Source organism: Pyrus communis, chromosome 5 (genome assembly GCF_963583255.1).
Source record: "Pyrus communis chromosome 5, drPyrComm1.1, whole genome shotgun sequence".
In the NCBI taxonomy this organism is placed as follows: domain Eukaryota; kingdom Viridiplantae; phylum Streptophyta; class Magnoliopsida; order Rosales; family Rosaceae; genus Pyrus; species Pyrus communis.
The window spans coordinates 16,431,790-16,445,128 of record NC_084807.1 but is presented as its reverse complement, the minus strand read 5'-3'; the positions used below and the strand labels follow the sequence as shown (position 1 = coordinate 16,445,128).

General features: G+C 37.1%; 1 protein-coding gene and 1 non-coding gene across 2 annotated transcripts; both read left to right on the top strand.

Moving 5' to 3' along the window:
* Window positions 1-5,722: 5,722 nt before the first annotated feature.
* Window positions 5,723-5,795, top strand: TRNAA-AGC (transfer RNA alanine (anticodon AGC)). Its single transcript has one exon. It is a non-coding gene; the product is annotated as a tRNA-Ala (tRNA).
* Window positions 5,796-6,190: 395 nt separating this feature from the next.
* Window positions 6,191-6,688, top strand: LOC137734310 (uncharacterized). The gene has a single exon (XM_068473600.1). It carries the CDS (start codon window positions 6,191-6,193, stop codon window positions 6,686-6,688), a length of 498 nt encoding a protein of 165 aa, XP_068329701.1.
* Window positions 6,689-13,339: the final 6,651 nt, after the last annotated feature.

Here is a 13,339-nt window from a genome sequence, read left to right as displayed (position 1 = left end):
AAGATTAGTATCAAATTTTATGTTCTTAGTTTATTTTTTGTAAGATCAGTTTAAGATTTTTTTTTATTGGAAGCAATTTCATTCTAAGTAAACTGATGTGAAATTAATTTGTGTTAAACTACATGTTACATCACTTGTGTGAAAAAATCATTGAGAAATGCCAGTTTAATTCTTAGTAAAATTTGCAACATTAGTTTCAAAATAATATGCAAGTTTAATATATGCACTCATGTAATGTCAGCTTCAACACATTCAAAAGTTTCTATCGCATCACTTTCAAAACAATATGAAACAAATATGTTACAACATGTGTACCATTGGTTTGTGTTATTATTAAATTATGTAAGATCAAATTTAATGATTCCATATCACTCTTAACTTAGGCAAGTTACAAATTATTGTAATCATTCAATCAGTGCTAAATTGGAGTCATTGATTCATCTAGAATGCTTCATAAAACGTGCTAATTCCTCCAAAGTATTTTAGGCGGTGCCGGAAATGAACCAAGGGAACTGAGTACTTGCATCGAGCCCCAAATCCAACTCGATAAAAAAAAGGTCCCAACACAAACAATGCAAAGAAGTGCCTCATTCCTTTATTCTTGCAAGGCCCACCGAGTCCAAGACCAAGCAAGGCGCTCTGCCACATCATCCCACAAAAGGACACATGTGGGCATGCTCTAGTGTCCCTTCGTTGCCACATATAGGCCAAAGAACATAGGGATAGCTAGCAGGTCTAGTCAATGCATCTAGCGTTTTAAATGCAAAGGAAGTGATATGTTCAAACATAGGGGTTGAAAATTCAGAGAATGGCCTATAAAAGGTGGACGAGTACTCCTTAGAAGAGGTCGAACGAATTGAGAGAGAAACTATAATATTCTAGCCGAGCGCTACTTGTATACCTTGTTCTCAATTTTACATAAGAAACGTGGGGATGAATCACTTACATTCTTTGTCAATTATCCTTTGTTTGCAAAGCTCAAGTCCATCAAAGAGTCAACACTCGATCCATTCAATCTCTGTAAGCTTCTCCAATTTTGAGCATTAACACTACCAATATAAAACTAACATACACTGACATCATATTCCAGAAAATGACGAAAAAATCATACACAAACATGCAAAAACATCATACTTCAGACAGTGACTACAAATTCATCGATAATATAACAACAACAAAATCACATTGGCGATAAATTAATTATAATTTCAACCTTAACTTTGTGGGAGGATAAAATCTGGTTTCAACTCATGGGTCACTACCAATCATCCAAGGGGAAAGTGTTGTGCAAGGTAAAAAGCCCTCAAGAAATATACGGACGCAAGGGAACGTGCTTAGATAACTACCCCACTACGGAGGAGAAGTGGGAGAGGGCGACAAGTCGTGGCACTTGTTCCCAAAGCATGCAGTCATATGACAGATAACCACTAAAGAAGTGGGAAAGGAAGATTGGTCGTGGTGCTTGGTCCTCAAGCATGCAATCCTATAAATAGGGAGAGGAGCCAAAGAACAAGGTACGTAATTAGAACCCGAGAAAATCCAAAGAATAGAATATCAATCGACTGACTTGAGCGTCGGAGTATCTCTTGCAAGTACCACCCGGGCAAGCTACAGAAGAAAACTATTCGGGGGCATCTCTAGCGAAGGATTCGACGAACGTGATGATTGCAGTCAATGAATCTGTGGAGGTATTTCTTCTTGTGAGAAATCTCGCTCCAATAATTGGCACCATCTGTGGGAAAAGAAACAAAATCAAGCTACAAACATGATTGGATCCGCACAAAAAGTTCCAAATCCCTCCGGAGATGCAGGGACTCAATCGATACATGTGAGGTCTCATTCCCCAAATACTGAACCCAGTCTCACCTTGGAACAATTTAGAAGGCTAACGAGGGAATTGCGAGAAACAAAAAAGACAGCCGATGAGGCATTGAAAAAGGCTGAAGTAAGAAACGCAGTGGAAAATATGACCGGCACCAAGAGACAGCATGCAGAAGAGAAAGATAAGCAAGGCAGCTCTAGTAGCGCGTCATCCAGTAACCGTGTTAATGTGACGAAAAATCATGGCGAAAAGGATCACAAGGGAAAAGGATCGAAAAAAGTAAAATATGTTGATTTGCAAGAACAAATTGACAAGATTGTGAAGGGATACAAGCTACAGGCCTCGGCGGAATTTGCTTTAGAAGCGGCCAGACGGATCCACAAATCACCATTCACGGAGGACATCCTGAAAGCTAAAAAACCCGCCAAGTTCACCCAACCAAAGTTTAGGTCGTTTGAAGGCACGATTGATCCCGTTGAGCATATTTACCACTTCCAACAGCAGATGGCGCTTGAAGGAGATGACGAGGCCCTTCTATGCAAGTTGATCCCCTCAAGTCTCTCAAGATCATCTTTAACTTGGTTCAAACAACTGAAACCGAGGTCTATCGGAAGTTTTACAGAGCTATGTGAGGCATTCATATCTTAATATGTTTGCAATCAGAGGCCAAGAAAAGATGTTACGATCTTGTTCAGCACCAAACAAAATGTTGGTGAAAGCCTCAAAAGCTATGTGACTAGGTTCACGGAAGAGATGTCCACCCTAGAAGAATGTGATTCTCACACTGCGTCTTTGGCATTTGGAGAAGGGGTGTTGCCCGGAACAAAGATGCATAGGTCATTAATCGAAATTCCACCATTAGACATGAAGGAGGTGATGGCTCAGGCTGATGGAATCATCAGACTAGAGGAAGAGGAACTTATCTAATCAAAGCAAGGCACAACCACTATTGCTGCATCTCCAGCGGGCACTACTGTGCCTACCTTGAAGCCCACGGCTTAGTTGAGGAACAAAGAGAAATTGCCACATTACGACTTGCGAATTACCAGAACCAAGTTGCTGCTTACTTCAACAAGCGGGTCAAGTTGAAAAGATTCAGGGTAGGAGAATGGGCATTGAGAAAGGTCATGGAAAACACAAAAGATTTGAATGCAGGGACGCTTGGACGCATATAGGAATGACCATACGAGGTGACCAAAGCTTTGGAAAGAGAGCTTATAAACTCAGGCACGTTGAAACAGGTCAATATATGCCGTGCCCATATAATGCAATTTATTTGAGAAAGTACCACATTTAGCTTTTTGTGTTTATGTTTTCCGTATTTAAATTTCTGTTTCCAGCAATGTTGAAGGGTAAATCCCTTTTTGTCTTCCTTGCAAGTCGAAGGGTATATCCTTGGATGTCTGTTGACATCTCCCTATTGTTTGATAAATAAAGTTGCATTTCATTCAAATCTTAAACCAAGGGATGAGGATCAAATCAAGATCGAAAACATAAGATCGAGTGAGGAAAGAAAACCCAAGATCGGATGGGCAGAGACCCAATCAAGATTGGAAATCAAAGATCGAGTGGGAAAAGAAAACCCAAGATCGGATGGCAGAGACCCAATCAAGATCAAGTGGGAAAAGAAAACCCAAGATCAGATGGGCAAAGACCCAATCAAGATCGAGAATCTAAGATCCAATGGGAAAAGAAAACCCAAGATTGGATGGGCAGAGACCCAACCAAGATCAGAAGTCTAAGATCGAGTGGGAAAATAAAACCCAAGATCGAATGGGCAAAGACCCATCCAAGATCGAAAATCTGAGATCGAATAGGTAAAAAAACAAAAAAAAAAAAAAAAAAAAAACGATGAAGACAAATATGGTCTCTCTAATGCACGGCTGTTAATGTTACCGACTAAACTCTCTTTTTATAAATATATTTATAAAGAGAGAGAGAGTGAGAGAAGCAAGTGTGTCGATGTGTGTGTGTGTGTGTGTGTGTGTGTGTGTGTGTGTGTGTATTGATATATGTATATATAGGCGTGCAAATTAGATGTGCCGACTAGGTGTGCAGCCCAGCATTGTGGATTATATGTGTGAGCAGGAAACATACATGGTAAATATATATATATATATATATATATATATATATATGTATATATGTGTGTGTGTGTGTGTGTGTGTGTGTGTGTGTAAATCGGGTAAAAGTGTATATAGGTGTGCAAACAAGATGGGATAGAGATCTATATAATAAATACGATATAGGTATCAGTCCACTTTCGTAATGTGTCAATCCTTGTTCGTAAGTTCTCGTTCGTAAATCATGTCAACGTGTTAGTCCTCGCTCATAAATCCTCGTTCGAAAATCATAGTGGGAAGATCTTATTCGTAACAAAATGAAGGCTTAGGTACATATATGTATAGCCTGTCAGACAACCGACTCAGTTAAATTTCGTCAATTCGTAAGATGTCAATCCACTTACGTAACGTGTCAATCCTCGTTCGTAAGTTCTCGTTCATAAATCATGTCAACGTGTCAGTCCTCGCTCGTAAATCCTCGTTCGAAAATCATTGTGGGAAGATCTTATTCGTAATGAAACGAAGGCTTAGGTACATATATGTATAGCCTGTCAGACAACCTACTCAGTTAAATTTTGTCAATTCGTAAGATGTCAGTCCACTTTCGTAATGTGTTAATTTCATAAGTCCTCGTTCGTAAATCCTCATTTGAAAATCATAGTGGGAAGATGTCAGCCCTCATTTGTAACGAAACGAAGGCTTCGGTAAATTTACCTTCAGTAAATTTATTCTTAGAAAAAGCAAATTCCACAAATTTGGCCTTAGTAAAAAGTGCTTCAAGTTTAGCTTGGCTTAAAGAGTGTAGTTTCAAGGCCCTATGAGATCGAAAAACTCAGTTTTCCCCATTTCACATGCATTAAAAAGTGGAAAATGGGGCACTGTGGGAGGATAAAATATGGTTTCGACTCATGGGCCACTACTAATCATCCAAGGGGAAAGTGTTGTGCAAGGTAAAAAGCCCACAAGAAATATACGGACGCAAGGGAACGTGCTTAGATAACTACCCCACTACGGAGGAGAAGTGGGAGAGGGCGACAAGTCGTGGCACCTGTTCCCAAAGCATGCAGTCATATGACAGATGACCACTAAAGAAGTGGGAAAAGAGGATTGGTTGTGGTGCTTGATCCTCAAGCATGCAATCCTATAAACAGGGAGAGGAGCCAAAGAACAAGGTACGTAATCAGAACCCGAGAAAATCCAGAGAATAGAAAATCAATCGACTGACTTGAGCATCGGAGTATCTCTTGCAGGTACCACCCAAGCAAGCTACAGAAGAAGACTATTTAGGGGCATCTCTAGCAAAGGATTCGACGAACGTGAGGATTGCGGTCAACGAATTTGTGGAGGCATTTCTTCTTGTAAGAAATCTCGCTCCAACAAACTTACAATAAAATGGTTGCTCTACTCCAGGATTATGAAGAGATGCCATCGTCACCAAGATTAGCTGTCAATTGCCTAAATTCCTTTATCTTCTTTTATGAACCCTAATTTACTTCGCCAAGAAGATCAGTGGATTAAACTCAAGGGTAGAATGAAGGCAAGACAAAGAGGTGTGTAAGAAATGAAATGTCTAAAATACCCATGAATTCAATGTTAAGAAATGAAATGTCTAAAATACCCATGAATTCAATGTTTTTTAAATGGAATGAGTGAAGTGAGACCAAAAGAGTTGAAAATGGTAATTTTAGGGGCAAAATAAGACAAAAAACTAATTTGAAGAGGTAAATTGAGATTAAATGACAGTTTTAAGGGGGAATTCAATTAACCAAAGGGATCAATGTTTGTATGTGTCGTAGCATTGTATGTAACTTGTTCCAGTTACACTTTCGACAACATAGGGGATGTAGCTCAGATGGTAGAGCGCTCGCTTAGCATGCGAGAGGTACGGGGATCGATACCCCGCATCTCCATTCCATGCTTCCATTTATTCCACTGTTTTTTTGTATTGTCGATGAATTTTGCTTGTTAGGTAATGAGGACAACTTAATCTATGATTATTTATCTTAATAATTTGTTTCATTAATTAAACCAAAAGAATTAAATCCCCTGTATTGAGGCTGTATGACTTTCGTAATGGCTGCTGTCAAGAAGTCCAAATAGAAACCCAACAGAATCAACCATCAGAGATATAGGCCTCCTCTGGTTTCAAACTCCATGGCAGAACTTTCAAAGTCCTGCACAATTTATTGTTCAACGAATTTTCCTCACAATCTGAATTTTGCTATTTTTGGCTCCAAAAAGTAAACACAAAAAATCCAAGTCCAAATTCATAATCTTAATCTCTCTCTGATCAAGGAACTCAAACATGGCTGATCAGATGAAGGAAGACCAGCTCCATCAGCCCCATGGCTCAAGGAATCTAGAAGAAGTGGTACCAATATTTTCTGACAAGTCACTTCCCCGGCGAAGAAGAATCAAATTCTGTGGGATTGCACTTGCAGTTGTCATCCTCCAAATTGTAGTCATTGGTGTGCTTTGCCTTACTGTCTTCCGATTCCGAGATCCTAACGTCACGATGACGGGAATTTCTACGGAGAATTTGAGCATGGTGGTTGGGAATCCTACCACAATCAACGTGACGCTGAGGGAGGAGATTAAGGTGAAGAATGCAAACTGGGGTCGCCTAAAATATGACCAAAGTGTTGTGGTTTTGTCACATGAGGGTGTGACGGTTGGAGAAGCAACAGTTTCAAAAGGGTCTATTGCGACAAGGAGGAGCAAGGAGGTGAGCGTTTTGGTAGAGGCGAAGATTTATGGTAGAGGCGAAGATTTATGGTGGTGGCGGAGCAAGCAGGGAGATTAGTTCTGGGGTTTTGAATTTGAAGAGCTATATGAAGGTGAGTGGGAAGGTGGAAATGGTGGGGATGGTGTCGAAAAGAAGAAGTGGGAAGATGGATTGCAGTTTCACAATTAGTTTGACCAGGCAGGCAATCCAGGAATTTCACTGCCAATGATTTCCAAGTTAAAATATATATTGCTTTTTTCTTTTTTCTTTTTTTTTTCTTTTTTTTTTCTTTTTTTTTTCTTTTTTTTTTTTTTTCTCTCTAGAGTGCAGCTATTGTATTTTTCAGCACATTATTGTATGCCTTGATGTCTAAATATTTTTCAGTTTATGTTTTTAAGCTTGTTGAACGTAAAAATAGCTGAATGAAATCTTCAAGTTTTAATTTTTTAAGCACATTATTGGTGCTGCCAAAAGTTCATCTTTCAAACAGATGGTCTGGTTTGCAGTGAGGATTGAACCCGTCATGGTTGAAACTTGAAAGCAAACGTTGGAGATTTGCAATGTATTTGGTCGTAGATTTGTATTAGTCACTTAAATAACTCGTCCAAACATTACCATCTAGAAGAAAGATGTGAAAGAGAGTGAGTATGTGACCATGCCATAGATTTGTATTAGCTTCACATTTAGGTCATTTTGTTGTTTGCATGACCACAATACATGTTATAATAACGATAACTTACTTTATCACATCACGTAACAATGTGATAGTAACACTGATAATTCTTGATGAGATAGTATGATCATACATAATGGAAGTAGTAAGTAATGAGAAACTTCGTTACAAGTAAATATTGTATTAAAAATAGGGTTATACCTTTTACACAGCTAACTAAAAATATTGTCAAAATTAGAGTGCCGGGGAAAGAAGGGTTTATTTGCACTTAATTAATTAATTAGAGGATCAGGTGGAGAAAGTAATTAAAGTTGGATGGTAGACTATTGAATTAATTATTTTGTATTTGATATGAATAGTCAATTGAATGAAATAATGGTTTGGAATTTATGTGGTTATTGGTCTCATTCAGGTACGTAGGCACCAGCACCCCCACATTTGACATTTCTTATGTGGTCATTGTCCTAATTAATGTAACATGAACAATGGCATGAATTTGAGAAAGACTGCAATATGACACTACAAGAAATACTTTCACTACCTAAAGATGTAGAGACAGAAAACTTATCTCTTTCTTTAATGAATAGAGACAATGCAGCTACAAATTGGTGATCTGTTTGTTCCAGTAACAGTGTAGCTATTGATATTTAAAACATGCTAAGATATGTCTCTTAAATTTAAAAAATGTTATAATTAGGCTTTGACACATGATGCATGTTATCGCCCTTTTACAAGGGGTTTATAACTTAATTAGTTAGTTCAGAACATTCATTAAAATAGAAAAGATAAGTTATCTATTTTCATTTGTGAGATTTGTTGGAATATGATCATGATGATGTGCTTTACTATGTGTGTATTTGATGTATAGAGGTGCACCATAGGATCGGTGTACTGGTATACACTTAACCAAAAGGTGTGATAAGATGTATGACTTATTATAAGTGTTATACCCTTCTATAAGTGAGAAGTCTCACAACTCTCTAGAGAAGATACGATGAAGTCTATAAAAGGAGAATTCATTAATTTAGACAATCAATCCAATGTGAAATACATTTTCTCTTCTTCCTTTTAGTATGCTATTTCTTCTTTGACACTACTGCATAGTAATTAATAGTCTAATGACATTAGAGATTGATCCTGTAATCCACCAGTGTATCATAGTACTGGTTCTCTAGTATTACAGAAGGAAGAAGAAGGCTTCGGCACTACCACGTTTTACAAAATCCTATTTTGCGTACAAGCATGTCAAGGCATTGTATGCAAGGAATTTTATTTTATTTTTTATTGTCAAGGTTACTCTCCATTAAACCCAAGTACAAATATACAAGGAAACAAAAGGTCTAAAGTTAACATAAGTACAAGCACACTAAAGGCCCAAACTTAACATATAAACTGACAAAACATGGGTCAAAAAAAAAGAAAAAAAAAAAAGAACCACAACACAAAAGAACCCACGAACACATAGACCCAAAATCAGAACAATACAACAAAAACCAGAAGCTTCTACTGGCTTCTCCGCCATAACTGTTCCAGACGATCCGTTCCATTCCTTATTAGTTGCAGAGCATCGCCTCAACAATCGCCACAACCAACCTCAATTTGTTTCCAAAGTACAACCATAAAATAAAGATAGTTGGTACCCACACAAGAAAAGCCAACTACCAGATGAAGTGTTAAGTACTAGATTTATTGTTTGGCTTTCTTTGTCAAAATTTGTAAATGCTATCACACATACTCATAATTTAAAGTTAGGGTACAATACTGATCTGGAATTATTATTGGGATTAAACTTGTCAAATCACAAGCCATCTTCACTACAAAAGGTTTGAATCATGCATTTGCATATCCATATCAAGCTTATTTTTCTAGATTCCTTTTGTTTAGTGTGGTTGTCTAGTCAGAAATTCATTCTATTGTACAGCTGTGTAGGCACGCAAATTAAAACAACCTACATGGGTCATCTGACACCTTTTCCCGTGCGTGGATTTCTCACCCTTGATCTGAAAAGGTTTCTTTGGCTTGTGACACGTGTCTCCTTGTTCCCCTTGTTTGAAACACCCATCTCTCCCATTAAAAGGGTTTTCAAGGATTCATTTGAACTTAGCTAGGTTATTCACATTTCAAGAAGAATAGTGCATTTAGCCTAGAGCTATCTCTTGAGCTTCCAAACTGAAACCCTAGCCACAAAATCATCTCATGCATAAACACCCAATCACTGCATGTTAGGGTTGCATTATTTTAATGGTTTTTCATTAAGCTTTTGGTCTATGCATAAGTTTAATACCCTTCATAGACCAATCTCTCGGATTCATGTTAGGTTCTTCTTTAACTGTTTGACTGGAGAACCTGACTAGTCATATCCATATCTCATAAGCATATGATAACATCATATCATTGATCGTGTTGATCTCGGTACCACAAGGTGATGAGCTCAAGAGGAACTACCACTTCGTAAAGACTGAAGGAGTCCATCTCGTGTAAGGCAAGGTTACACAAAGGTAAAGTTACTCCATAGATAGGGATCTAGGAATTAAGCTTGCGTGGTCTTTGTATGAACCTTTGTTTCCACTAGTGGATTGGACTCAGTGGATGGTCCTCGGTTTTTTAACCCTAAGGTGAATTTTTCTGGCCAAAAACTTCCTTGTGTTCAATTTACAAAGCTTCATGTATAACCTTTGTTGGAGTTAAACATTGTAGGCTTTGCTAGTATTGACAATTTATTAACCAAGTGAACTTACTAAAGAACTAAGACTAAAACTTAATTGAAGTTCACATCGTTAAGTTTTAACCTTTTAAGCTTGTTTGGTTTATATGCTTGTGGGCTTCTAACCATCTATACTCAATTGACTAGTCAGTAACAGTTCGTTTTAAGTATTTTTTGTAGGGTATTCCACTTGATACCAATTTCATGAAACCTGTGGAAGACTACGAGCGACACTTCTGGAATTGTCAAATAACAAAGAGAAAGTGGTGGTGTTGAAAACACCCGAGCTGGTGGATTCACCGGAACTCTACACACAATCTCAATAGGATGTATGGTTAAAAATCGGAACAAGGAAGAGCCAAAAGGAAGGATACTCGTAAGGAAAGAGGAATAGAACAAATCGGAGTAGAAATAAGGGAGAAAAAACAGTAGAGGCAAGGAAAAGAGAGGAAAAATAAAGAAAGGAACAAAAGAAGAAAACGGCAACCGAACATAGCTGAAGCTAAGGCTGGCACTACCAAATTTGCTTGAGTTTTAAAGTCTCACACAAATGGTGAGAAAAGCTATTAGCTTTGAGAGAAAGACTCTCACCTCAGAGAGAAAACTACGCAAGGATTGTTTGTTTATGAAAGTTTCAGACTTGATCTACAACAAAGACAAATTGGGATTATTATTTTTTAATGTGATTATCACATAAAGAATAAAAATCAATACAATTGGTTTGAGAGAATAATATATCATATAATAATATATTTGATAGGAAAACTAATTGAACTTGGAATACTCTTCACGTCAATATCATTCTTGGATTCTGATATCCCAAATCAGAATTGGACGGAACATAAATTTGCGACCAGACTGTAGCGGAATAAGATTTGCATTTCTGCAATCTGTATAGTCAGTCAACATAAACCAAAACAATGGGCTCCATCAATTTCAACCACTAGGAATTCCTCCAAGAACTATATTTGGTATATAATATATCAAATATAACAAACACAATTTTCATTCAAAGAGGTTTGGGACTTCGTGCACTGCATATTGCATCTGGAAAGAAAAGGAAGGTTTGCAACATGACTCCTTCCTTTTGGGAAAAGTCTGGTTGAAGAACCATTCTCGTGGATAAAAGACCCAAGGACCACATACCTTCTAATCCATGAGAAAACATTGTATACACTTTAAAGTGAGAGACACTGCAAGATCTCGAGATTATACAAAGTTGGAGAATAATAATGTAATGGCTTGTGCCGCTATTCTCAAGCATATAGAAGATGTTTGATTCTTCTTTATGAGGGGATACAATTCCCAGACTGGTATCAACCTACTTCTGTGATAAATGTGAATCGTGTATCATAGGAAATCCACTAAGGCACAAAATTTCACAGAAGGCCAAGACATGGTTGAAAACTAATATATTGTCAATGACCAAGTGGGAGAGATATATTCAATGATCATGACAATGATATGGTTAGTGATGTGCTACTAGATTCTAATAGAAATAATTAGAACAATGAGAGAAAGAAAAATAAATTGTCTACAATGATATGGTTAGTGATGTACTACTAGGTTCTAATAGAAATCATTAGAACAGTGGGGGAAAAGGAAAAAGAAATTGTCTACAAGGTTTTGTACTGTAATTAAACTTTTTAATCTTGACAAGATTAATCAATTAGTGGGAGACCCAAAGGAAACGTTATTTCGGATTTCAGTGGGAGACCTAAGCAAACTTTGTTTTGGTGATTTTAATAACAAAAGATGACTATGTTTTTAATCAAATGCGTTGACAAGAAGTCAAGAGGGTTACCAAGAACTCAAGGTATGGAATTTATTGAATTAAGTAATAAATTATGTGTTTTTTTTCTTTTCTTTCTATTGTAGTGCATTTATGCAAGAAATTATGATTAAAAACATAGTGGTCGCTTCTTGAGTATTAAGAAACAAAGTTGTGTTATTATATGGACCATTAAGTACTGTAGTATAGGTTAAATGTTTATTGATATATATATATATATCGATTGTATTCCTAGGAATTATGTCAATGTGTTTTATGATAATAAATCCACCATCTTCTACAAATTTTTAGTTTCTAAGGAGAACACATTGATGTAAAGTATCACTATATGGAATTATAGTGGAGAGGGATGAAGTGAGAGTCGACCACACACCCTTGGCTAAGATGGTGGCTAATCCTATGATGAAAGGATTGCTCTAAAAGATAATTCAAAGGAGTATGTGACTACAAGTTGGAATCATCTAGATGTTATAGTCAGCGCATGCAGTATAGGCATCATTGGAAGGATTTCAGGGATGCCTGAAATGAACAATTTGATGCGACTTTATCTGATTGATTAGTCAGATAAAAGATAGAGGAGCACAAGCAAGGTAACGGAGTTATAACATATCTTCTTGTATGTAAAATCCGTTTATCGGCATTAAGTTTGAATTTGTATAACATCTTGGCGCATAGTGTGTAAAGTCGTTGATAAGGTTTATTGAGGAATGCCTCTAGATTGCCTTAGGAGCAAGTACTTGATTGAAATTTCAATGCAGATCAAATTGGACTTGGCTAAAGTCGCCATTAATATTAGGTACAGATGGTATTTTCCTAGTAAAGAATAATGGTTCCATTTTACTTGAAAGATAGTCAATGGAGTCACTAGTAGAAGTGGGGTCAGTAATAGTGGTCAAAGCGTGCACACATATAAGCCGAACCACAAACTAACAACAGTTTACAAATGTTTGTAAACTACAGTTGGAAAGTCAAGAGTAATCAGGATTGGATATTCGGTAATGATATCCAATATGTGTAGCCAACTAGATTATACATCACCAAGATCAATTGGGAGATGTTGGAATATGATCATGATGATGTTTGGCTTTACTATGTGTGTATTTGATGTATGGAGGTGCACCATAAGATTGGTGTATTGATATACACTTAACCAAAAGGTGCGATAAGAAGTTTGACTTATCATTAAAAGGATAAAACCATTCAAATAAGTCTCACAACTTTCTGGAAAGGGTATGATGAAGTCTATAAAAGGATGATTCATTCCTCCAGACAAATCAATCCAATGTGAAATACATTTTCTCTTCTTCCTTTTGGTATGCTATTTCTCGCTTGGCACTACCGCATAGTAATCAATAGTCTAACGACATTAGAGATCGATCGTGTAATCCATCAATATTATGTCACAACCTCAAATGTAGAAGCTTCTTCATACAATTAATTACGTGTGAACAATTCATGTTATTGTTGATTAGAAGTCAACATTCAACATCTTGAAATATTTTGGGTAGGCAATAGACCCAACAATATCTTCAATGTCCACAATTTATAGAAAAAACAAAA